Consider the following 27,266-nt stretch of genomic DNA (forward strand, 5'->3'; position numbering starts at 1 on the left):
GATGGTGCAATCTCTCCTTTTTATTACATTTGACTATCACAAGAGCATTTTGTGACAACTTATAAAATGAAACACTCCTAAAATCTGAAATCAAATACTGGAAGAAGAAAAGCAGGAGAAAAAAAAAAAATCACACTAAATTGTTTTTTTTATTAAGTTTCTAATAAGAACACTACAATTTGTCATTCTTCCTTTGTTTTTAACTCTTTCTTTTCTAGAACAATTCTAAAGTTGAGGTATAAAAGGAGTTCAGACAGACGCGTGGGTCTGAAAACAGCGGTGGGTTTGGGAGTATTTGGGGGGGGGGTTATATATACAACAGAGATGCAAAGACAGAGGTAGAGAGAGGGGTAAATACAAGGGAAAGAGAGGCGATACAAATATACTAAGAGAACAAAAAAGTATAATAATCAAAAGGGGTTTTTGGGGGGGACATTTGATACTGTGGAGGCTTTCCTCCCACCCCCCATCACTTTCACGGAAGCTTCTTGGGAACCATCATTTTCCACAGCAGCAAATGTCCTGAGCAGTAAACCCCACATTTCCACCCGGTTATGTAACAAAAAGCCTAAAAATAACAATAATAATAATAATAAAAAATAAAGTTGATACAGAGTTATATAGCAAGTCATGTGTGTATGTGAGGGATCACGGGGATGGGGAGGGGGTCAGAAAGGCCAAATAAAGAGTAAAAAGTAGCATCGGAACCGAGCGTCGAGTTTATAAAAGAAACGGTGAAACATTACACAAACTGTACAGTGACATCCATTACACAGGTAGAAAAAAGAGAGCGGGGAGGGGCGGGGCAGGCAAGAGGGAGGGTGGGGCTTGATCACATTTTGGTGTATTAGAAGTAACAAAAATAATTACATTTCGGACATCGGACATTTAACGGGGTGTTTTCGTTTCTCTTTAAGGATATTTCTGTCTTCATAACAAGACGTCCTAACTTGACCATTAAAACTTGTGTTAAAAAAAAAAAAAAAAGCTAAACAGTGGTTTCTTTTTTTGTTTGTTTTGTTTTTGGTAACAAGGGCGAGAGAGACAGTTGAGCCCTTGTCTGATTGGCCGGGAAAAACAAAAACAACACAGGAAAGTCCATATTTGTAAAATTTGAAAATAAAAATGTGTTCCCCCCCCAAACACACACACACAAAAAAACCAAGACACACAAAAATAGTCGGTGGCATCAGCATGATTACTGACTGTGGTATTTTTGGTTTTGGTACATCAGGAGGTTGTGCGCGTCGCCATGACGACACACGCAACTATCCGAGCGACACGTGACGCTCGTCTCTTTTTTGTTTTTGTTTTTTTTTTTTTTTTTGGTCTGACTGTAATATTTATACCCTTTTAATTATTTTTTTTCTTCCCCATTTTTCTGAGTTAAAAACCAAGGTAAAGTAAGTGAGAGTGGGCGGGGCTGAATGAAGACGAGAACACGCGGCTAGAACGAGTCCTAACATGCATGGAAGACGAGTTTTGCTAGATTCCGGATGGTCGCCCTCACCGTCACCAGCCCCCCTCCTCCTTCGCCCTCTCCGATGCGCTATTGGCAGCGTGTGTGGATTTTTTTGGTGGCGGCTGGTGCATTCTTACAAAAAAAAAAAAAAAAAAAAAAAAAAAAACACACACACACACACCCTCACACAAAAATGGCCTACAATCAGAGAAACTAGCGGACACAAAAAAAGGAGTCAAATCTAATGACCAAAAATAAAAAGGCGATTAGTAGTTCCATCCACTCTTGCTCTTGGTCTGCTAACCGGTTAGCTACGCTCATAACAAGGATGCTAACAGTGCGACGCGGTGATGCCGATGACGAGCCGGGCGGCGGCGCTTTGGTAAGAGCCTGGCTGGGGCGACCAATTGAACGAAGCCACAGGTGAAGAGCGCATGTGTGTGTGTGTGTGTGTGAAGATAATGAGCATATACACATGTATGCGTGGGCATCATGACACGGGTGAGTGGGAGGAGGGAAGTCCAGGGTTGCGTTGCTGTCCTGTGTTCCAGCACAGTGTGTTGTGTTCATGACATGATCCCGTTGAGTCCAAGATGGCGGTGGGTGGGAGAGGGTGACCCCCTCCCCAGCCCCTCTGCCCACCCCAAGTGGAAATGGCATGACGGCGGAAGCCACTCGGATCAGTTGGAGGTGTCGGAGTGGACGCTGCCGGGAGCTCCGGGAGGGGAGGTGACGGAGGGAGGGTTGGTGGAGTCCTGCCAGCTGTTAGCCTGGAACAACAACCATTAAAAAAAATGTTAAAAAACAGGTTCAAATACGGAGGTGCCTTGATTTACCAGAAGGTCGCCGGCTCATTAATTGGATGATATTTGCTTTTTAAAACAATATATTTCTAATACAATACAACATAAGAAAAAGATAACGACATTCAGACAATGGCCCACCAGGAACAAAAAATAAAAAAAAAAAAATCGGAATTGCATTGTGCTAAATATCTGAAGTGGCACCGACCTAAAAAAAAAAAAAAAAAAAAATCCATATCGGTAGGGCCCTAGTGTCATTACGGCATGAGACTAAAGATTAAAAAGTAAAGACATTTTTGAAAAACATTTTGTCAAAAATTCCGCATCACGTAAAGCTATCTCTGAGAGAAGAAGAGTGCCCCCTTGGAAATGAAATTAAAAAGGACGCCTACAGGCGGTGGTGATATGTTCTAATGAGTTACTCACATCCAGGCGATGAGGGGTGTAGAGGCCGCTACCTGACAGCTCCTCATAGCCGCCCGTCAGGTGTGTAGCACGGTGCAGGGTATCCACCTGTCAACACACGCGCACGCGCGCGCACACACACACACAGACACACAGCAGTCGGTCACAGCAACTACACAAAGTCATTACTTTCCAAACGCCACAACCAGGCAACAACATGGCCGAGTGAGAGTCCGCAATCTTGTGGTCGTCGCTGCCTGTCTTGTTGAGCACGGAATGTTCCGCTTCATCTTAATCACAACTAGCATTGTTGTTGAGTTTCTTTCCGTGGAAAGGAAAGACGTCAAAAAGGACGGCTTGAGAGACAGCGAGACGCACGGAACATAAAAAAATAAATACAAAAAATAAAAATAGCTCACTGGCACACGTTGTGTTCTGTTTGCACTGGGTGAATGTACACTTGCAAGAAAAAAAAAAAAAAAAAAAAAAGTCTCGGGATCTTTGATCTTCGTTCCTGCGTAAATTGGTCGTAAAATGTGAGCTGAGCTTCATCGGAGTCACAACAGACAAAAACGGAATAAACTTGAGAGATCATCAAGTGTGCCGTGGAAAACGATCAAATTGCGCTGGAAGGGAAAGTCAAACCCCCCCCCCCCCCCCCCAAAAAAATTCTTTGCAATAATAAAACAGCAAAATGCAGCTGTTTTTAGCCATCTCAGGGGGCGGCCATTTTGTCACTTTCGTCGACTGGAAATGACGTCACAGTCGCTCAGGTAACGACCAATCACGGCTCACCTGCTTCCTGAAGCTGAAGCTATGATTGGTCGTTACCGGAGCATCTGTGATGTCATTTTCAGCTGACAAGAAGTGACAAAATGGCCGCTCCCTGAGATGGGATAAAAACAGCTGCATTTTGCTTCTTAACTCATATTCCAGAAATGCCGACTAGTGGGGCTGCAAAGAACATATTTGTAATAAAGATAATTCGGGGTTTGACTTTCCCTTAAGAATTGTATCCAAGTGTTTTGTCTTGAAATTTTGAGTTGACCCAACTTTTTCTTTTTTTTTTTTTTAACAGTGTTGGGACGTCGTCATTTAGCCACGCACGTGAACATGGCGGCGCCCTACCACAGCTTTTCTGTTGCTTTATTTTAAAAGTTACAACAATCGCACCTACTCCTAACTCGATAAATGACGTGACGTTTACATCAACCTCTGTAAAGCGGCTCTCCGAAGTGCCGCACGCAAACGGCACATCGGAATGGCTCACGTAAACATTTCGAGAACGGCTAAAGAAGATAGCGACATCGGCACCTCCACTTTTTCCAACGCACACTGTGAAAAAAATAATTTGCACGTTCTTCACTGTTGTTGCGACTTACATGAATTTGATTAACTTGATAATTCAAGCTCACGTTCTTTTTCTTTTCAAGTGTACCTGGACATAACAAGCGGGGGGATGTTTGCAGGAGCGTGGCGGGATCAATGAAGGCGGGAAGTGTGTCTCGTCTATCGGCACCCGGGGGGGAAAGCTGACAATCGCTCAGCACAGAGGAGGGGGGGCGGGGGGGGACACGCTCACACAACTCAAGGATTGGACACTACTGACTCCCCAGTGTGCCTTGCTTGGACTTTTTCTTGGGATGAGAAGGGATCTGGGTGGGGGGGGGGGGGGGTCTAGGGAGGTTGTCGGGGGTCAAAAGGAAGCTACGCTAAAAGGAAAGCTATGGCGGGCGCCTGGCAGTGAGGTCGGCGGGCGCAGCCGTCCTCAGTGCGTACCTGCGGCTGGAGAGAGGGTGCCATGCCGATGCCCTCCCCGTTGAGCAATCGCAGGCCAATGTAGCTGTCGCCTGCGTGAGACAAACCGCATCACCCCGGTGAAGACGCCGCGCTTGTTATTTCGGGGGGGTCCGAAAAATACGGCACAGCATTTGGACAGTTTTGAAGCTGAGGTTTTTGGGTTTCGGATTTTTTTTGGGGGGTGGGGGAGAAGTGGCGTAGAGGATCCGAAGCCCGCGCGGGATGAGGCGCGGTCGACATGTGGAGAGGGATGGACAGGCGGACGGCGTCTCACCTGAGTTGGGCGTCGCCGGTGAGTTGGCCTGGCTGGCTTGCGCCGACACGTTGGCGGCGTCCACTGCTGTCTTGACTGCGTAGAGGTTGGCTTCCTCCTGGAACTTGCCGATGTTCTTCTTGTAACGTATTCTCTTGTTGCCGAACCAATTAGAGACCTGCGGACGTGCAGACAACGGACGGAGTGTTGAGACAACAAACTACGCCGGACAGCCCAAATCACGTCCGCGCAAAACCCGAAGTGTCATTTCGTAGCTCTTGTGCTTGATTTAATGGAACTCCACAAGTGCGAACATGCACACTCGCAAATGTGTCACGGCAACGCCACCATGCCCCGCCTCTTAAAGGCGCATGAATACAGACCCTGAAATACACTGCGTTTTTTCAAATTTTCTATAGTTGCAATTTTTGGGTTACTTGAACCGCGCGGAGTGAATCCAGCCTAAGTAGTTTTAATGGCCTGACCGATTAACTGGCCAATTTAATCTGGATTTTAATGGTTTTTAAAAAATTTTCATGTCAGTTAGTTTTTATTTCATTTTGCCATTTTTTTTAATTCATTTTTTTCATTCAATTTTTTATTATTTTTTTTCAATTCGTTTTTACAACAGATTTGTTAGTTTATTTTTTCAAATACGCTTCCTTTCAGTTCAGTTTTTATTCGCTTTAGTATTTCTTTTTAGTATAGGGAATATTTGGCGGGTGCAAGATAAAACACAAATATCACTAAGTATTGTGTACTAAAGTAAAATACAGAATAAAGTAAACTACAATCCTCAAACGGCTGTTTGACCTTCCTTCCTTCTGGACTCACGCACAGCAATACCGAAATAAATATGAGCCCCGAAAGGTCACGCGTGATATTTATTGACAAAGACGAAAACAAAGGACATAAAAAAATTCAAGCAGGATAAAATTTTAACAAAAACAAAAAAAAAGTGTCCTTTATTGTTGCAAGAATCAAGGACCCAAAATATAAGTTATTTTATTCATTATTTATATATATATATATTTTTTTTTTTATTAATCGGTTGACTAATCTGTTATCGGAATACTATTCTGCCAAATATCGGGATCTTCGGTGACCTAAAAATAAGAAAAACAAAAAATCCATATCGGTTGGAACCTAGTATCTGCATTTACCTGAGACACTGTGATCCCACACTTTTTGGCCAGCTCCTCCTTTGCCTCCTCGCTCGGGTAAGGGTTCGACAAGTGGGAGTAGAAATACTCGTTGAGCACCTCCGTCGCTTGCTTGTTGAAGTTGCGCCTCTTGCGTCTGACGCGGGGAGAGCAAAAACAATCAGCGACATGCTCGGAACGCGCGCAAAGGATCACCTGGTTCCGCCTTTGGGGCTGGCGCGGGCAATCAGACACACACACGCAGACACCTGGCGTCGAGGAAGCGCGAGCGCAGGATCATGACCGCCTCGCAGGTGCTCTGCTTGAGCTGCATCTGGATGGAGCTGAACTTGCGGTGGATGATGGCCACCATGCGCTCGATCTCCTTGGGCGAGATGGGCCGTGTTCGAGACTGCTCTCTCAGCAGGTTCATGACATGGTTGGTGAACTCGCTGCATGCCTGCGGAGAGCGAGAGAGAAGACCGGGCTTGAAAGCGAGCGCTCGGATAAAGAAAGGCAAAGGGGAGGAGCGGTCGGGTGCTACGAAAGAGTTGCTCTCTTAACTCTTTCTGAGCGGATAATCGGCTTGTCGTGGGGAAGTGCGGCAAGGAACTTTCGCAGACTGCCTAAGTACGAAATGTTGGGGGGGGATGTTGGAACATCCATTTTGTAGAGCGCTCGTCCTCATTATGGTCACGGGGGGGGCGGTCTTTCACGAAGCAAACGTACGTCATTTAGAGAATGTGGAAGGAAGCCGGAGTACCCAAAACAAAACAAAACAAAAAAACGCATGATAATCCAATCTGCGCACATGTAAAACCAATTAGGAAATTTTGGAACAAACTGCCTTGACCGCGCGCGTCTGTGAAGTCAGCAAACGCGCGAAATAACGCTAACGTTTTGAAAGTAGAAATGGACGGAGCGATGTTTTGTCGACACGGAAGTCGCTAAGGCTACCATTCGGTCAATCCGCGCATGTCAAAATGATTTGTTCCGATCGAAAGCGTGACGCACGGACTGAACCTGATCCGTATTTGTGACGCCCATGGCAACAGTGCTTCCGATCGTGATTTGAATCCGATTGTGTCCGTGTAAACGTAGCCAATCTTTTGTCATATTCTCAATTTCCTGGCGGCATCTACTATTTCATCACTCTATTAGGCAAAGCTGATGCAGTTACGGACCATCCCGCCGACATGGCCTCCTGTGGAAAGACAGGCCAATCAGGATTTATTGTTCCAAAGCGCCGCCTGCAAAACGGAACCGCACCGCTGGGTGGGAACGCGGCTTCAAAGTGCCTGACGGGTTTCGAAATGATTACCAAGTAGCCCGAGGAGCACACCTGTTCGTATTTCTCCAGCTCCGAGTGGTATATCTGACGGATCTGGGCCAGTTTGGCTCTGTAGTCGGAGTGTTCGATGCTGCTGTCCGTGGGCGAGCCGCCCGCCGCCGCCGCGGCCGCGGCCGCCGCCGCCGACCCGCCGCCTTTCTCCGGGCCGGACACGCCCTCTGCCAGCAGCATGTTGTCCAGGCGCATGATCTGCGGGTCTGGGGGGTCTTCCTCCTGCACGCCTCGTATACTCAGAACTGGATGGAAAAACGGAGAAGGGCAAACGTTAAGTGTCGGTTGAACGCCTTCAGATGTTTCGTTTTGGAGCGCACGCGTTTCAAGCAGGCTCTGGCAAATGAAAGCACGTCTCTTCTTCAATTCAAAGAGGTAAAAGCTGCGTCGACCCCAGTCGGGTCGGCTCCCCGAGCGTTGGCCGACTGGATTGCTAATGAAGCCGGGCTAGCGCCGGGGTTGCACAGCAGAGGGCAGTGTGGTCCCTCGGTGGCAGGCTGCCAGAGATAAGGGCATGAGGCATGGGACCAGTAATGGGAGTGCATGTGCTGTCACTATGAGCCCCAGTGGCCATAAGTATAGTTATCAGTCGCTGCTCTCCACCACTGTATTATACCGGGACCTCTGTCAGCCCGCAGCCCCGCTCTCATCTCTCTCTTTCACACATACACAAACCTCCAGATAACACTCTGTTAGTGGAAACTTTCTGGCGCAGACGACTATCTTTTCCTTGGCCGCCTCCAACATTTGACTCCGTTTGAAATCTTGTACACTTCAGGAAAGGTAAAGAGAAGAAGTCCACTTCTTGGAGAGAGAGAGAGAGAGAGATCTATGTTGTCCTAGCATGAGGGGACTGTAATATAAATATTACAAAACGTTTTGCAAAAAGGGCCAGATTTGGTGAGGTGAAAATGCAGGGGGGTGGGGGGGTCTGAACGTTTAGCCTGACATTCTTTTTTGGCAGGGAACATCAATAAATCCAAGCACATTTTTAGCAAACCAGTCAACCTTTCGTTTTGGACTTTTTCTTGTTTAAATTTCAAGATTCTTAGACATGTCTTTAGGTCCACAAAACTTTTAGATTTAAAACAGGGAAATAAGTAAAAGTATTGACCAGTGCAAATTAGATTTGAAACATCAATAACAACTGGCAATTCAATGTTCTCTTAACATTTTTATTCTATGACAGGGAAATATGTCAAATATGTGAATATCATATTCACCAGTACAGGCCAGGGTCAATTTCACAATTTCAAACATGGCATATTGTTGAAAGTAAATGTCCAGTGAATGTTTAGACTTAAAAACTGGGAAATAGGTAACAGTCTCCTCCGCAAATGACACAGACACAATTGTTGCGTATTTCAGTTTCCAATTTTCACTTTTCCTTAAATTGTCAACCCTCGCTGTCAACCTTCCCTTTTTTATTCATTGTCGCCATTTTAGAAAACTGTCCGGAAAAGGTCACACAGGGTTATGAAGTTGGACAGAGTTCTGCTGCCCTCTTGTGTGTAAAAGCAAAATTGGATTTAGTTTGTCGGGCCAGATGTTATTAATTTTATGACAGAGGGTGCGGGCCGGATCAAATTTGACCGCGGGCGGACATGCCAGGTTTACTTGGTCCAGTTTTGAGGGCGTCACAAAACGGACATTTTATTAAATGGAGGCTAGCCCGATAAGTAGTGTAAACTCCAACAATATTTGGACTGACCTCAGCTTTATCTGTGCGGTTTAGAACTCCCTCAAAGGGCATTTTTTTTAAAACAGGAGACTGACTCCAGGGTGTTTGTTTTAAACACACGCCAACAATATGGATGACACAATTAATCCGGCAGGACACAGGGTTGCCCCTCGCGGATTACGCTAGTTAGTCAAATCTCACACTCAAAGGTTACGGAGTGCACGAGCTCGGTCGTTGGAAGCGCCTCTGCTTTTAGTGCGACTTTTTTTACAAGAGTGTTGTGAGTCACCTTTGAGGACGTTTCGCCATGGAGAGCGAGACGAGACAAAAAAACCCCCCCCAAAAAAACAGGTTAGCAGCAACGAAGCTGTTTGTTGTTGTGCTAACCAAATGTGCAAAAGAAAAAAAACAGAAAAGTTTGCTCAAACATTCCAGATGCCACAGAGCGAAAAGATGAGTTGAGTTTTTTTTTTTCCCCTCCAACCTTCATTTGATAAATGAGTGTTCCACCATTTGTAGCAAAGCGTCCAAATCCCTCCCCCCCCCGACTTTTTCTTGTTCCTTCTTGCCTGTTTCTTTCCCTCTGCTTAGGTCTCTTCTCTTTCCAAGGCGCATTCCTGCTCTGCTGCTCCCCCATCTTAGGACTCAGGAATGCAGCAGACCCTGCCGCCTGAACTAATGACCCTGATTCGCCCATCATTTTCCCTCCACTTTTTCCTCCCTCGCAGTCATTCACCAGCAGGCTCGCCGCTACTTAGCCAGAAAACGTCAAGATAACTCAACGCAAAAAGGAACCTTTTTGGACCTATTCTTACCGCTGAAATAATGGGACACCTTTTGTTTGAGGCGGGCAGTGTGCACGGATGTAAAAATTCGGCCGTACTTCCATGGGCCACGTCGAATGTCCATCATAGTTTTTTTGTTTTTGTTTTTTTTTACTGTCCATTCAGAAACAGAGTTGCCGTACAGTACGCGGGGTAATTGTAGAACTCCGAAAGGTTCTCATCGCTTTGCCCCCTACCCCTTTTGCCCCTCCCCGCCTCATTATGGCCCCCAGCTGTAGCCTAATGCCCCTACATTCCCCTAATTACTCCAATTAAGCCGTGATTACCCACAATTGCACTCAAGCACAGTCTAGTGGCCTAGTGGTATTATAGCAGCCGGCCGTCTGTGAGTTAGCATTGTGCACAGAGCCGCGGAGAGAAGCTAAGTTGATTTTATTTCCAAGAAATCCATCCTTTTGGCTTACTACTTGTTTTGTTGTTGCTTTAACTTGCATTACTTATCGCTGGCACATTTTCAGATGCTGGGGGGGGAAAAAAAAAAAAAAAAAGACATCAAAAGGGGGGTGTTGTTAAAAAAAAAAAAATATATAAAAAATCTGCTTTGCTCAACCGGCTCTCGAAAGCGCCCACACGACGGTTGATTTAATGAGAAGCGGCGCTACTTAAATTGGTCTTACTCCGATAAGACCCAGAGAGGGCCGACGGTACTTTGCGCATGTTCCCACCCTCGCGGTGGCACCGGGAGATGGAGCGAGCAACATATACTATGAAATATTCAGGCTATCCAGCTGGGCTTTGGCTGCATACATAATCTTTCTCATTTCTGCGCCGCTCGCTGCCAGCGCGCGAGCCCGTTGAGCTGTGCAGACACAACAAGCGGGCTGGCGCGGAGCGTGGCTGTAAGTAAGGGTGAAGAGCCCGAGCAACGCGCTGGCGTGATGTACATTAACCGTAATGCCGTCCACACCGAGGCGCAGATAAGACTTAAACGCAGTCAGTATATCATTGCTCAGCTCACAGCACAAGCTTTATCCTTGTCTGTCTTTCCCCTCGCTAGCATCCCCTTTCTCACTCTGTCTCTACACCCGCCACCCCCCCCCTCGCCGCCACCGCTAGCACACATCCCCTCCCCCCTCTCCCTTTCAGCGCACCCCCCCCCCTCTCTCTCTCTCTCCCCCCCTCTGTTCTCCATTTCAGTCGAGTTCTCCATGTGAGCCGCAATCCCTCATGCTGTCAGCCCCCCCCCCCCCTCTCCCTCTCTCTGTAGACAGACAGGATTAGCATTTTAATTGCATCAGCTCCCTTGGGTATTCTCAGCCTTTCACTGGGAGAGAGCAAGGGAGCGGGAGAGAAGGATAGGGGAAGGGGAGGAAGAGGGGAGGAAAAGAAAAAAAAAAAGGTGAGGAGAGAGGGGAGGGTGGAAGGAGAGCCAAGGAGAATTGCAAAAAGGAGTCACAGGAGAAGATGTGCGTCTGCGTGCGCGTGTGTGTGTGTGTGTGTGTTTGTGTTTGTGCAAAGCGGGGAAGAGACACCGAGCGGTTACAGAAATATAAAGAATCCACAGTCGAGGCATGCCAGAGACGGAGAGAAGATGGGAGTGTGAATACATCAGTTATCCTTTCATTACACAGATAAAGAGAACTGGGACACAGAAATCTTTCCACAAAAAAAAAAAACATGTACAGTAAAAGACTGCGCAAATTTGCCTTACAGGGGAAAAAAAAAAAAGTGCTATAGACTTGGATGTTACAAGTGCTACTCGTGTACGTATGATGTTCATAACTTATTATTTAAAAGTAAGTCCATCGTGCTAGCATGTAGGAAGGTTAAAAGAAAGGAGGGGCTTTGTTGACGAGGACACTGTCCGACATTGACACTAAAGAGCCTGCATGACAAATGAGATGTTTCCTTAATAGGCTTTAAGTCAATGAAAATGTTGTAACGTCAACATTAAAGTAATGTTACATACACCCCCACCTCTCTCTCTTTTTTTTTTTTGTTTAATTTTTTTTTATTAAATAAGGTGTTATTTGTTGATTTTTTTTTTTTTTTTTTTTTTTTAGGAGTGCAGTCAACTTAATGAGCACAATCCATATGTTCATTGCTACTTTAAGCAGCTCACACTAATCAGCATCTGTTTGGTGAGCTCACCGGAGTCCTGTTGCACGCAGCCCTCCACTACGCTACAAACACACGCACACATCTACATATAGAGCACGTAGTAAACACAATGTGGTCTGATTAAGGTGTGGAATTGGACAACTCACACCTTGGGCTACACTTCAGCCGCGGCACATCATTAATCAGCACTTAATTAACTAAAAGGGAGAGAATTGGACGCCAGAGCGATGACGACATGTTATCCCCACCCCACCCTCAACTGCCGCACGCCCCCCATCTGAACGGTCATGCACAAACACCGTCTCACCCGAGCACAAACACACACACGCGCGCGCGCTCACGAGCGCACTTAACACTAATGAGGGATAGATCAATTAGTGTTGTCAGGTAATGGAGGCTTTGCTATGTCTTAATCATTAATATGCATATTTGGTGTTATCACAAAAATGGCAGAGTAGGAAGACAATTTGAATCACAACAGCGCAATTGAAATCCAATCACATTATTTACATTATAACATCTAACTTAGGTGAGACGCCATCAGACTCCATACTGGACATTCATTTGAATTGATTACTCTTGAATAACATAATTACCAGTCACTAAAATGGAAGGCTCGACTGACTCCGTAAAACAACACACAAAATGGTCATACAATGTCGTAGTAACAACTACTTTAAAAACAAACAAAAAATATTACATAAAAAAAATATGTAATATATACAGTATATAATATATATATATATATATATATATATATAGTCAATTCAAAACTTTTTCTGCCATAAATGTGACATAGCCAACGCTATTCTAACTGGGATGTGGCCGTGTTCAGACACAGCCAATAACATTCACTCATCTGAAATGAGTCAGCACACACCTGTCGCCATTTAAAGTGCCTCGGATTATCCCCAAAATAAATCACAGCTGTTCGAGTAGGCTTTTGCAGATATGTTTTGCTTCCCAGCACAAACATGAAGGTTTTGTGTTAACACTGATTGCTAATTCGAAGAGTTCATAATTCCTTCCACCTTGTCCAAAGCCCCAGCGCCCAAGCTCCCAAACGTGTGCGTGTGGTCGGCTGACCTTTTTGGCCGCAATTTCCAAAGGTATGTTTGGCGCAAATCCAACACATGCCTATCACCAGAAGGACACCTCCCCTACAGTGAAGCGTGGTGGTGGCGGCGTCAAGCTTTGGGGCTGCTGTTCTTCGGCAGGAACGGCGGAAGGAATTACGAACAGTTCCAAACAGTGTTAGCCCTAAACCTGCAGCCATGCTAGAACAGCTGAAATTGATTTGGGGTCAATCGGAGGCACATTAAATGGTGGCAGATATGTGCTGACTCCTGTTTAACTTGAGTATGAATGTGGTGGTTAATTACGCACCCCGCCACAGTCCACTTATAACAGGGTGTGCGCACTTGTGCAACCACATGATTCCATTTCTTTTCTCACTCGCCTTTTCAATTCCAATCGTGTTGCGGAGGTTATACGTCACACTGATATTGGTGTCCGTTTTTTTTACAATCACAAAAACCTGCCATTCGAACACGGACGGGGGTGTGTCGACTTTTTATATCGACTGCGTGCGCAGTGTTGCATTGCGGTGGTCTGCCTGGATCTACATCCATTCCCCACGGCTGACGTCGCTTTTGTGCCGACCGCGCGCTAGTTGGGAGTGAAGATCAACAGCGCGTCTTCTGGTTGCGGCCAAGTAGTGCACCTCGCCGTCGGCTCCGTCGCTTGAAAACGTGATTAATCAACAATAAAGGAAGGAGGATCACAAGAGTTGGTCTCCGGTGTAATATCAAGACCGGTGCCGTTGTGCCCGGGGAAAGATGAAAAGCGCGGCTTTGTGAAATGTCACAGGAGGAAGAGGAGGAGGATGAAGAAGGCGGCGGCGGCGTAAAAAGCAAAAGAGGCAACGGCACGGCTCGCCTCTTCCCCCAGTCGACTCTCATCAGGCCAGCTGCCTCCTGTGCTCATTAGCGCAGACTCTTAAGGAGCTCCTAAAGACTTTGTGAAAAATGAACGCTCATTTGAGAGGTCGTTAATTTGCACTGTTATGCAAATGATGCCGCAATTAAGCGATAGATCAGACCAGCGCTCCTCATTTATAACACGTGAACAAGCATTATGACACAGTCAGATGGTGTCGCAGCGCTGAGGCGACATGTTTAGCCTACACCGGTTGATCCACCTCTGAGGAATAAAGCCACTGGGCTAATTATGTTTATGCTTGGTCAAAATAGCATCGCGCCCGTGCCTTTTTGCCAGCGGTTATTTAAGTGCCAGCTCATCGGTTGGAAAAATAAACCGATGAAAACTAACTCACATATCCTCGCCGAGTTATATTTGAAATTTACCGACGCCACTTATCAGCCAAACGACATTTCATTTTTAAGTGGATTTGACCCAGCTCTGTGGCCCAGTGGGGGTCCACACCTGCACAAGAAAAAAAAAAAAAAATTGCACCAAGGTGTTAAATGAATTAACGCAGGTGTAAAAACGTGCCCACAAAATTAACATATTGCCGTTAATTTCCACCTGCTTTGTATGGTTTAATGTAACCAAACAGAGCACCATAATGATTCGGTAATATATATATATATATTTTTTTTTTAACAGAAGACTTAAGTAAACTTTGAGTACAAGTAGGTTTACAACGCCACTAAATCACTGCCAATCCCTGCGTTTATGACGCGGTGTAAAACAGCGTGAGATAGCAAAGTGAACAATTGCAGAGGGCTGGAAAGCTCCCATCAATTATAATTAATCCTTAATTAGTCAGGATTAAGAGCTGGGATCTGACACTCTCCCACCCCGCTGCCACCAACCTTGCGCAATCCATCTGAAAACATATTTACATGTCTTTTGATTCGAGAGACCTTGTATTAAAGGAGCAAGCCTTAGTGTGAGAGGAAGAGGACATGCTGAGAATAAGACCAGATGAGATGAAGAGGTTGAGAGTTCACTGTGTGGGCGATTTTGGCCCACTATGTCACATCATATTTTCCGGTCTTGAGACCTACTCAGAAATAATATATCTGGACTCAAATGTGTCTGAGTAGTCAATCACACATCAGAGTAAGGTGAAAGGCTATGTACAGGATAATTGGTTGCTTCCAATCTGGAACTAGACATTGGTTGTATCCTGAGATTGGTTCAATAAATGGAGGCCTGCCGAACCAGACTGAACTAGTGTGTAGGGGTTGGGCAAACTAGGATTCATTAGTGGCATCGGCCATTGGTTTGGCTGTGAATTCAAATTTGAATCCTTTTTTTTTTTTTTTACAGTCATACTTAACTATATTTGCAATCTCATAAGTACCCGTGGGTTAAAAAGCGAAGCGTGGAGAGGTTTTATCAGCAAAATGCAAGGGTTTTCGCAACAAAAATGACGTTCCTGGGTAGACGCAACAACCATCCGGTCGCGGCCAACTTGGTGGCTGCAACAAACTGTTACAGTATATAAACAACCAATTAATAATTACGTCCAAATTCGGTCAGTCCCCATGTGGCTCGGTTATTTTTTATAAGTTATTGACTATTCGAGAGAGTTTAAATTAGCTTGTGCTCTTTGCCAATGCAATGTTATTAGCTCAACAAGCATTTTTGGGGTTCTGGTTTGATGCCAGCGATAAGATAAGATAAGAAGGCCTTTATTGATCCCACAGTGGGGAAATTTTCAGTGTTACAGCAGCAAAGACATAGGTCACACAGGGACGGCGGCATAATGTAGCCATTAATGTATAACATTAACGGCAAACATTCAGGATCAAACCTATGTAAATATACGCAGTAACATGTGTATATACACATGTATATACACACACACATACATCTACATAAAAAGTATGAGGAACACTCATTTTAGCCTGCACATAGTACAGGAGATGCACCTGTGGATGAAAAAAGCGAAGCGTGGAGAGTCTCTGTTACGGAATGAATTGAGCTAACAGCCTCTTGAATATCCACATTCACGCTTTTATTCTAACAAATGTCCTTTCAGTACATCTACAGGTGCCAAGGCACTACGTTTGTTCTTGGAAAATTGCGCCACGCTGTTTGTGGTTCAATTAAAACAAATAATCCATTGCCATATCTGTGGTTTCCCGATAAAAACACTGGGGGTCGCAGTTGTTGCCCTTGCAGCAAACTGGTTACGTGTGCGAGGGTCAGTTGCCTAGTGTGCGGCAGGCATGTTTAAAAAAAAAAAAGAAAAAAAAAATTGAGTGACAAAATCATACGACAGCACTGAAATATTGCACAGAGATGTGCTCCTCCTCCAACTGTAGACAGCCTTGTCAGTAAACAGGCGTCCAGTTCCTGTAGGAATAATGCCACATGGGAAAGTCGGCTGGCCCACACACCATTAGGCCTGGGCTGAAGGTTGAGGTGCCTTGCTTCCCCACTTTAAGTTGGGGGTGGCGGTTGGGGTTTTCGGATGGGTGTGGGGGGTCGGCGATGCGTCTGTCAGGGCCAGGGGTCTGTGCGATATTAGCCGTCTGCCAATCTGGCTTGGGAAATGGACATCGAGTAATTACTCCTGCTCTTACTGCCTCATCAATCTCCTTGTATCACTCCTGCAGCCCCCACCCTCACACCAGCCCCGCCCCCGCCCCTCCGCCACCAACACACACCATGTTTTTTTCTATTCTTTTCTGCGAGAGAAGGGTGGTGGTGAGGGGCAGGCTGAGTGACAGGAAGAGCGCGCATCACAAGTGAGATTCCTCAAAAAGCAATGAGATAATCCTGCTCTGCTGCATTGCATTAATAGAAATTGAGAAGATTCCGGAAATCATTTAAAAAAAAAAAAAAAAAGGGGCCAGAAATTGTCCACGTGAAGGCTCGAGGGGGGGGCTACGGCTGCTGTAAAGCTTCATAAAAACAGAATCATGACAGCCCATAGGTTCCGAACAGCAATAAAATGTTATCGCTTTTCTAAATTGGGCTCTTTAAAACTTGTAATAATTAAGCTGCTTTAATGAGGCCCGTGATTCACAAAGCTTCATGTGCGCGGTTCAATTAAATTAATAGCACGAACATCAAAGTCAGGTGGGGCTAAAAACAAAAAATAAATCAAAATAAAGAATCCGTTTTAAATGAAAGGGTAACCTCCACGATTTCTTTTTTTTTTTTTTTTTGCCAACAAACATCTCTCATAGTGCAGGATAATGTTTTGCTTTTTTTGTTTTGCTGTTTTTTAGTCGACGCCGTAAAGGTTACACTAGTCAAAGCAAGCCACTAATGACTACGGGGGTTGTGAATAAACAACCAGGTTAATTAACAGCCCGTTTTGTGTCTTTACAACTTCAAGTATGTTGCAATTCCATTAACATGTAATTGAGGCCATTTGGTGGCTGAACTAGCACTGTATTGTGATGTATGCAACAAGGGCTGCTGTGATTGCTAATGCTATCTTGGGTCACAGGCGCGTGGCAGTATGAGCTAGATAAGGATTGTTTACATAACACCGACACTGCACATTCAGATATATCTGGGTTAATCAGCCGGTGTAATACGGATATTTCTGTGTGCCGTCATGTTTGAGAAGAACACTTTTAATCGAGCCAGGTAATTTCCAACAAAGACCCCCTTTCCGTTTCACATTCACTGGCACCCGGTCTTTGCTCTCTGCTCACCATGCATACCACCACCCGCACTCTCTGTCGCAGCACTTAAAAAAAAAAATTAAAAAAAAAAAATCGTCATGCCCAAGGTTTGCCCTACTTTTTAGTTGATTTTCCAACCAGAGTACATGATCACCACACCTGTCTGGAACACTTTAGTCACCATGTGCGACGAGGTTATGTAATAAAGTAACTACATCACACTGTACAGAATGTTGTCTGTGTTATTTGCTATTTATTTTTACTCTGCTGTCTGTTGCCGGGTCAGCTTTGCAAATCAGAATATGTTCTCAATTGCCTTAGCTAGCAAAATAAAGTCAAATCAAATAGCACGGGTTAGCTATGAGGACAGCTTCTCGCGCTAACTGGCATATTTAAAACGTACGCTCGTCTGAGGAGAAAGCACCCAGAATGTACTTATTCATACACTTTGCTGTCTCCAAGGTACAACCTCGCACAATGTCACATCAATTCCTCCCGAAACCAATTCCAATCCTATTCAAAACACATCCGAAAATACATTGGCAACGTCGGCACGCGTATCGAAAGGAACGCGAGGATGGCGACAGAACAGAGTGAGTGACGGGCTCGCGTTGTTTACGTGCGCAGCAAAAGGCAGAGGATGAAAGGTAAACAGAAATCGCCTAAAGAGATGCCCAAACTAAATGTAAAAACTTCTGAGGGGTAGTAAGCGCGGTAGCTTGTGGGAGATTTTTGGCATGCGCCGTCCCATTGCACTACACATGAGCTATTTTTACAGTAAATACCCATGAGAGCGAGCGAGAGGAGAACGAGAGTTGAAGCAAAGCCCCTAACTCCTCACTCTGATCATCCGCCGTCTCTTTTACTTTCTTCCTCAAAGTGTGTTTTTAATGAACTATTAAAGAGTATCACATTTCACGCAGATGTTGAGTTTGGTGGGTTTGTGTGTGTGTGTGTGTGTGGGGGGGGGGGGGGGGGTCGTGCGGTCTAGTAGGGTGATGTAGCGAGAACACTGGCATTTGCGCAGAGCATTTCCTTTACAATGAAAACAATCTAACCAACTGCAGCACTCAGAGGAATTCACCTCCCCTCCCCCCGCGGCCCTCCACCCCTCCTCCAACAGCGCCATTACATTACCATATCAAAGCCCCGAGTTCAAAGCGAGTCTTCCCTTTCAAGAAAGGGAGTGAGGCTGAGGCAGAGGAGGAGAGGACAACGCAGAATCAGTAGGAGTAGACCCAAAGACCGACTTCGCTTTCATCCTCCTTCAATGCGCTTGTACTGCATGTGCGCCAGAGAGAAAGCGAGAGTGTGTACGCACTGACAAGTGCATGTCATAGGATTGGGGGGGGCATAAAATGTGGAGATACAAGAGGGGTTACTGATTGGGTCTTCCGAAAGCAGTGGCGGAGAGAAGTCAATTCCCATTCCGGCAGCACATAATGGAGCCTGCAGGGGGTCTTGTGAGGAGCAGAGAAATGCCAAAGCAGGTAACACAGAGCAGCGGGGAGGGCGCCCGCGTGGCAGATGGCCAGCAGCTAACCGGCAAAGCCAAACGTTTCTGCATCTTATTGTTAGCATATTCACCTCCACTATCAAGCTATCATTTAACCAACTCCGTAAAAAAAAAAAAAACGCCCCCTCCCCTTGCCGCTTTGGCTTACTGTACGAGTGCTAACGGAGATTCTCTCTAGTTGGCTGGGAGACTAAATGTGAAAATCAAAGTGAATGGCATTAGGGTAAATAAGAGCAGCGGTTGCCTGGGAAACGGTATACTCTGCCCCTCTCACTCAAGCCCAGCCTGTACTTTTCTCCAATCACTGGAGAGCAATAATACATTATTGACAGAGGGCCACGGCAGGCAGCAGTGCAGCATTTTCAAATTGTATTTGAACAAGAGAGGATTTTTTTTTTTTTTTTTTTTTCCGAGAGGGGGGTGAGAAGATACACAAGTGAGAGGCAAGCACACAGGGAAAGAGAAGCCAAGAAGGGGGATGAGAAGTGGGGCGGTTGGGGGGGGGAATGAAAATCCCACCCATTCACAGTACCATAACCATCAATCTGCCAGCCATCCTAAGCCGTCGTCCTTTGAACCGCACTCGAATCTGTCAGCTAGCTGACTGGAATAGCTAACAAGATTGGGGGATAACCAGCTGCTTTTGCTTAAAATAATTGTGCGACTGCGATCAAACTCTAAATAATGGCATGCGCTCAAACGTAGCCTTCCATCGGATCATGTTTATATGAGACCCAACAACATTATTAGAGAGGCTTTCATTCTTTTTTTTTGTTAGTCTGGTCGCGCCGCATGCTATGTTTGGCCGAGGGTACCGCATTGATATGCATAGCAATTTATTACCGATGCATAATTGCATTATATTGTGGACGTTCGAAGAGCGCGTCGGAAAATGGCATGTCGAGATGGTATAATGCACTGACTGTGTGAGGCAGTAACCCCCGCGGATTCTTTTCATATCTGCCTGCTGTCAGCGAGTGTGTGAATTTTCTGTCAAGATTATGCAAGGGTGTTTTTTTTTTTTTTTTTTTTTTCCCCCATCCAATTAATTTGAAGACGATATAGTAGATGTTTTGATTGCAGTAGGTAGTCAGCAGTTATTAGTGTCTGGTTTTGTGTGTGTGTGTGTGTGTGTGTGTGTGTGTGTGTGTGTGTGTGGGACAAAAAAATTCAGTTTTGAAATGACCGTTTAAAACCAAAACTTACTGAGGATCGACACTGCCGAGAGCAAACAAATACAATCAACGCTCAATCATTTGCGAGTTCGGCGAGGCCAGGAAGGAAGCAGCTTGGATGCAAGGAAGCCATTATTGGAGGGAAGGCGCCTCCAAACTGGGTTTCAACTTGTATGGAGTGACGGAATAAAAAGGAAATGAGCCGAGTCGAAACTCACCTGTCTTCTCTTTGATCTCACAGAGAACACTGAACAGGGCTGGCTTCATTCGGTGACAGTTAAGGGCATGCTTCCTGCACGAGAGAGAAGACGGAATCAGAAGGGGGCGAGAGAGCGAGGAGGAACACAATATAAAAATAAAAAATAAAAAAATAAAAAAAGAAGAATTACCTCCCCCCCCCCCCCCCGCCATCTCAAGTTGTACCACAGCTTCCTCTTCTTAAAACTCATTCTAGTCTACTGAGGTATGTGCAAGTGTTTCAAAAGCGTCAAGCAGCGCAGCTTCACAACATCCTCAATGGGAAATGCCTTTGTCTGTCATATCAGAAATATATCTGACGCATCAACGTCAACAAAAAAAAAAAAAAAAAAAAAGAATGATGTCATTTCGATGATTAGCACTGTGGGGCAAGTCAAGGAGCCTAATAGCTAATGAGTTACAGAGTTTGCTTGCACGTTCTGTAACTGCCTTGCCTCGGCGTGAGTCATCTGTACGCCTGGCTTGCAAAGGAGTCGTGGTGAATATTCCGAATTGCGATAATTGCTAGTTCGCTTGCGCCAAAAGCGCGAAATTCCCAGCATCGTACGGCAACAGTGAGCGCCGAGTTTCGATGAGACCCAAAACTAATTAATTTCACATTGTTAAGACTTCCAACCGGGGCGTCGGATTCATTAAATCTACCCCTTGCGTATCTCGTTAAATCCAATCATTGTTCAAGTCGTGAGAGATGTGTCATTTACATTAATGGCAACTGTCTGGCGGTGATAGGACAAACATGAGCACATTATGACATCACAACGGGTGGATGATGAACACGTTTTGAGTGGCAAGGACTTTTGTCGCCCACATTTGGTGTTCAGATGAAACAAAACCAACCCAGCACACAACTTTGGATGTGATGAGCATGGACTGAAAAGGATGACATGGTATTTTCCATGAAAACAGCACATTTAAGACAACCACAAATGAATATGACTTGGCTACACCTGACCACAACAACAATTCCAGTTGTGAAAGCCCCGAGGATAAGTCAAGAAGGGACGGGGGGGCCTAAATAATATGTCTTCTGATCCTGCCTCAATGTGAGAGGAATAGAGGCGGAGTGAAAGGGCTGCAGCTATCGACGATTTTTTTTTAGAATCGAGTATTTTCAGCATTGGAATCGTCAGGATCACCTTTACTGGCCAAGTGTGTTAGAAACACACAAGGAATTTCTCCCCGGTGGTTTGAGCCACTCTAGTATAACAGCAACAAGCAACCATAACAACATTCTATCGATTAATCGGATAAAAATTAACCGTGCATTAATAAACACAAAAATGTGCATGTGAGGTGCTGGTGCTCTTGTCCACTTGGGGTCGCCATCCGTACATTCTATTGTACAGTAGTATCTGTGACTTTTGAGCGTACGTGACTTTAAAAAGGGCCTGGCCTGGTGAGTGACGTGGGTGTCAGCGACTGAAAGTGTCGCTGTTGGTTTTCTGTTCAATAAAGCGTTTTGTGTCCATCCTTGACCACTTGCGGGGGGGCATTACAGTACATCTTTACTAGCAATGGTCGGCTACATCAAATTAGTTTACATCAATATATTATCTTGTGCTAGCGATCGTACACGTGCTGTTGTGGCAAACATTGCACTTTATTGTCTTTTATTAAGTGCGAAATGATTCCAAACTTTGGCCATTCTTTGTCTTTTACGTACTCTGCCTGGCTCGCCGCCATCGCGGCAACTTAGTTTTAACAAGCAGTGGCGCACGTTTCGAGGCTGACGTTTCGCTTCGACCTCTTTTGTAATCGATTTATTTGAGTGATTCGATGAATCGTTGCTGCCCTACAGAGTGATGTAAAAGTGTTTTTTTTCTATGTGGCATTAAACGCATCACGGCTGGATTTGAGTTGGGGGAGGGCTGCCATCAGAATGGAGGATATGAGCAGGGGGGGGAGAGGGAGGTGCTCATGCGGTCCTGTACTGACCTGTACTGGAAGTTGACTGGCAGGCCACCCCCTGCCGTGCCCCCCCCTGCTCTCCCTCCCTCTGTGGGGTCGTCTGATCCACCCCAATGCGCCGGCGAATCTTCTGGCCAGCATCTAAACATATGGCGACAGGAGGGGGTGGAATGGGGGAAGAGGATGAGGGCGCAGGGCAGGCAAGGGTGTGCAGGAAGGGCACCAAAGTTCTTGCACCGCCCTGACCGCTCCCCATCCCAACACACCCTCCACAACAGGAGTGTCATGGTCACGTGTCAGCCTCGTCACATGTTCTGTTTGGAAATCATGACTGAGGAGTGGATGTGGGACGGCCAAACTTGACCAGAGTAAGAATTATGACGACGACCACAGATTTCAGTGTGGCCTTTGGAAAAAGACCAAATCCATTTGTAACGACCGACGTCCAACAGGGCTGAACAATAATAATTTGGATTAGCACCAAACTGTGCCCCTTTCGTAGATACTAACCTCCTGCACGAGCCTTCATTTTATATACCGAATGCTTATTCACAACAGTTGAAAAATTGCACAAAAAAAGCTGTTCAAAAAAATCCTTTAGAGTAATTCCTTTATTTGAAAGCAAACAAGTCTTAAAGGGGAGGGCATGTCAAAACTTTTCTTTACAATAATAAGTTTGATGTGCCCCCACTAGTCGAAACACAGTATTCGGATTAATAGTGCATTTGTGGAATATGAATTAAGCAGAAAAAGTCAGCCGTTTTTATCCGTCTGCCATTTTTGTTTGTACAGCCAATTGCTGTCGACTAAAAATGACATTACAGTGCCTAAGGGCTTAGGTTGAGAACATCTCGGCTCACCTGAGGTCACTGGGATGTCATTTTCAGTCAAAGCAAGTGGCAGCATAAGGCAAAATGGCAGATGGATAAAAAAAAAAAGAGGGATTTTTAATTCTTATTCCACAAACGCAATATTAATCAGAATATAGTGTTTAGTCTATTGAGGGTGCAGAGAACATATTGCAAAGAACATTTTCAACTTGACTTCCCTTTAACAGATTAAATGCAGATGTATTCAACTTAAAACACCTGAATTGAACTTGGGCAGTGATTCACCTGGCGTGATTCACCCGGCGTAAAGGCTTGCTACCACAATTTGACAATCACTGCTACCGTACACCACGCGAATGATGACTTTGGTACGTAATGTGACACAAATGAGGTCACGGGCACAATTACAACTATTATTTTGACTGCGGCGCATTTGCACATTCCGTGAACACTTAACATGCACGCCCTCCCTTTTGACTGTTTATAAGTAAACATTAGCACTATCCCGTTCCAAAACGTAGACTTTAAAGTTTTAAAAATGTTTGCTTTTGCAATGTCAAAAGTACTTTCATGTAAATGAAGAGCCATTACAAAACACATTAAAAAAAAATGTGTCTTCACAGGACGTAGAAAACAGGTTGTGCATAGTTGTTGAGATTGATTGCATTTCGGGGGGTTTTTCACCTGAACCTAAAAAAAAAAAAAAAAAAAAAAAAAAAAAAAAGAGAGAGAGAGGCCAATTAGCAAGCAGATGAAGGGTCTCCTACCTCGGGCAACTCGGGCTGTCAGCTAAAAACAAACACCCACTGTTCAATGGATGAATATTTTATCAAATGGAATGGAATTGCCTTTATTGATTAAATTGTTTACACATTACACCCTGCATGTGTCAGAAAGAAGTGGCCCTCTTGTGCACAAACAACACAAAGTGGACATTAAAGCAATAAGTGTTATTACAAGGGGTAGGCCTATAGTAGTCCAAAAGCAGACACACCTTTAGTTACATACTGTGCTGTATATTTGCAACCTGTTTAGCCTGTTACATACACTGTAATCGTGCCTGTTTAAGAGCAAAGTACTGTTATTTGGTCTCCGGTGATTCACGCTGGCGGGAACATATTTACGAGGTGGGGAAAGCGTGACAACAACAAAAACTGCACAAGCCCAGATTGTATACTCAAACCTGCACGTCGGAAAAGGTAACAAAAACAAACAATCCCGGAGTGCGCTTGGCCATATAGCATCATCCCTCCCCCTCAACACCACCTCATTAATAGAAACTCGATTTGCGGACAGCTGCACTCGCGTACACATTATAGGAGAATTGATTGCACCCAGCACACAATGAAAAGGATGAACACCAGGGAGGGAGGGAGTGAAAGGGGAGTGAATTAATTAAGAGAACCAGGTGGTCAAATGTTGGGTGGAAAATCACTAGCTAATGACACATCACACTGTGGCCACGGTCTTGCAAGTGGACGCCTTTCCTATTGTTGAGATACCGGGGCTTTATCTGAAAGCTGACCTTATGCTCCCTGGGCCACATGGTGCACGAGTGCTGGCTGCTTGCATATATTCCCCCTTCGCTAGGAATAATGGAAACACCGGAATACCTCTGTGATATGAGCATTAAGTGAGGAGTCGTATGAATGAATGGCTGCTGTCATCACGGGGAGCTTCTGACTGGATACGCGAGCCAATTGAGTAATCCCTGCATTCATTTGCATTTCATCGGATAATGACATCGACTATCAATTGATGCAGAACGCTATTCAGACGCATTGGGGTGCAATTAGACAAATCTCATTAGGCATAAACAGCAATGTGGTGCAGCTTTGAAACCTTTTTGGGGAAAGATTGTGCACTCACTGCCTTAAAAAAAAAAAAAAAAAAAAGATTGATGTCAACAACTCAATATTTACCTGACAGGTCTCATCAAGTGTGAGGAATGTTTGTTTTTGGTTTAGGTTTTACCATTTTCGGGTTTAATAAAAGGCCCTAAAATGTGAACTACTACTGCTGCTGTAATGTAATGAAGCAGTTATATGAGCCATGCAAGTGCAGTTTAAGTGGCAGCCAAGTGGTTGGGAGATCATTAGCAGTGGAACAACCATTGTCTCGCTGTGAAAACTCAAACTTTCCAACTAAAAACAAAATAACCCGTCAACGTGTTCTTGGTTATTACACACTAAATGTGTTCGCAAACTCAAAGGCTGCTGAGCACAATTTAAGTAACAAAGAAGCTTTTTTTTTTTTTTAAACACTAGTAAACACTAGTAATGCGAGCGTCAATGTGGTATTGGATTACGTATTATAAAGTTGATTACTACAAATAATCGAGGTGATTTTAAAGAACCGTGTTGGCAAAGACCGAGCTCCAGAGCAGCGTAGCAACGTGATGGAAAATGGCTCTTGGCCGCTCTTACCTGGCCTGTGCTTCGTCCAGGCTCTCGTCGGTGATGGCCATTATTTGCTGTAGGATATCCCCGATGTCTTGTTGGGGCTGGCCGAGGGACTGCTGTTTCCGAACCGAGTCCGGGTCGCCCACGTCGCCTGGCTGTAGTCCACCAAGTCCGGTGAGACCCGTCAGCATCCTGGTCTGGTCATCCATACTTTGTTAAAAAAGGAAACTCGCCGTTTTCCTTCCTTACGCGGATACACGCACACACACACTCACACACACACAAATAGCTAGCCTGTTAGCTAGCCCGCAAACTAGTTTCCGCGACAAACATACACACACGCTTCTTTAACGAATAATAGGTAGTCGGGAACTGTTGGTGTCATAAAACAGTTCACGTAAAATACCCTAAAACATTGGCGTGTTGTTTAAAGAAAACGACGGGGGGGCGTGTGGGGAGGGGAGGGGGGCTAAAAAACGTTAGCTAAGCACCGAGTGAAAAGCAGCTAGGCTAGGTTAGTAGCTGCAACCCAGCGGCCAAGAAGAAGCAGCAGCGGGGACAAACACGCGCGATCAGTGTGGGCTCGCCTCAAACATTGTGGGACGGGTGAAACAAAACACAAAAAAACACCAGCGCCAATCTCTGCGGGTTGGTTTTTCGCCGCCGCCGAGTCCAAAAATCGAGTGAAAGCGGGGAGGGAGGACTCCGACGAGAGAGCGAGACAGAGCTGCTACCGCCACAGACTACGCTTGGCCATTGTTGTTGCTGAGTGTCGCGCGACTATGTGGGATCTGCTGTACTCGCTGGTGGTGCTGTGGGGCGAGCTCGGCTTCTTCCACTCACTTGCAACCCACACGACACACGGCTCGCTAGCGGGTGGCCAAAAAGTCCACTTTCCCGACAACGAGGCACGTTACTACATTCACGGAGGTGGAATATGTTCGTGTAACATGTTTGCGACGCGACCCTCAAGGAGGGGGGGCTTGAATATTTGTCCAGGTGAAAATCATTTCTCCCTCGTGGCAGGCTTTACGCATGGCTAGCCACTGACGTCATCAATATGTTAGTCATTAAACACTCAATTGAGGACAATAAAGGAAAACACTGGAAGAATGTGCAGTACAATTCAAGAGCTGTGTCACTCAAATCAGCTTTTGTGCGTACTAATGTAAAAACATGTTTATTATTAGTGTGGAGGACCCCTGCTAGGACAAGCTGAAGTCGCAACAACATGTACAGTGGTTTGCAGTTACATTTGGAAATGTGTCTTACAGCCTAGTGTCTAAACAATCTGTACAGTTCGACAAAAATAATAAACATATTGGTGTGCACTGTGTTTTGCTTTTTTTTGTGTGGGCGTTATGGCAGAGGGAAATGTGTGATAATAACCATAGAACAGTACATGGGAAATGGTTGCGGCTGCTCAGAACAATACCATTTAATTAAATATCAATTACACACGCAAATGAGTTTCTCAAAGCAGATGTTAACATAAATAACATAGGCGAAAGCATAATGGCCAGCCACTTGCATGACAATGAGAGCTTGCCAACTGCCCATTACTCTCCCTAAGGTGGCCTCAAAGGGTGAGAAGTTTTACTTTTAGTTTTACTATTCTACGATTGTCGTCTCTTTAAACTACATGTTGTGTATTTAAAACAACCAAACAATGTTGCCTTGTAAATGCTCCCGCTAGCTTAAATGAAAATGAAAAAGTGAAAATTTCCCCACTGTGGGATCAATAAAGGCATTCTTATCTTATCTTAAT

The 27,266-nt window shown here is 45.1% G+C and overlaps 1 protein-coding gene across 3 annotated transcripts; it reads right to left on the minus strand.

Moving 5' to 3' along the window:
• On the minus strand, positions 1-26,481 carry pbx4 (pre-B-cell leukemia transcription factor 4). Of its 3 annotated transcripts, XM_086055815.1 has the most exons (10): positions 25,523-26,481; positions 22,294-22,407; positions 20,319-20,392; positions 7,208-7,452; positions 6,135-6,325; positions 5,887-6,022; positions 4,745-4,901; positions 4,450-4,520; positions 2,692-2,778; positions 1-2,232 (listed from the first exon to the last, which is right to left on the minus strand). In XM_086055815.1, the coding sequence occupies exons 1-10, from the start codon at positions 25,705-25,707 to the stop codon at positions 2,143-2,145; spliced, it is 1,350 nt and encodes a 449-aa protein (XP_085911941.1). In that variant the 5' UTR covers positions 25,708-26,481; the 3' UTR covers positions 1-2,142. The 3 variants fall into 3 exon arrangements, with proteins under 3 accessions (XP_085911941.1, XP_085911942.1, XP_085911943.1); XM_086055816.1 differs by lacking the exon at positions 22,294-22,407 and having other exon boundaries at positions 25,523-26,477; XM_086055817.1 differs by lacking the exon at positions 4,450-4,520 and having other exon boundaries at positions 25,523-26,476.
• Positions 26,482-27,266: the final 785 nt, after the last annotated feature.

The sequence above is a fragment of the Filicampus tigris genome, chromosome 16 (assembly GCF_054856515.1).
Source record: "Filicampus tigris isolate MCC_2025a chromosome 16, RoL_Ftig_1.0, whole genome shotgun sequence".
Taxonomy (NCBI): domain Eukaryota; kingdom Metazoa; phylum Chordata; class Actinopteri; order Syngnathiformes; family Syngnathidae; genus Filicampus; species Filicampus tigris.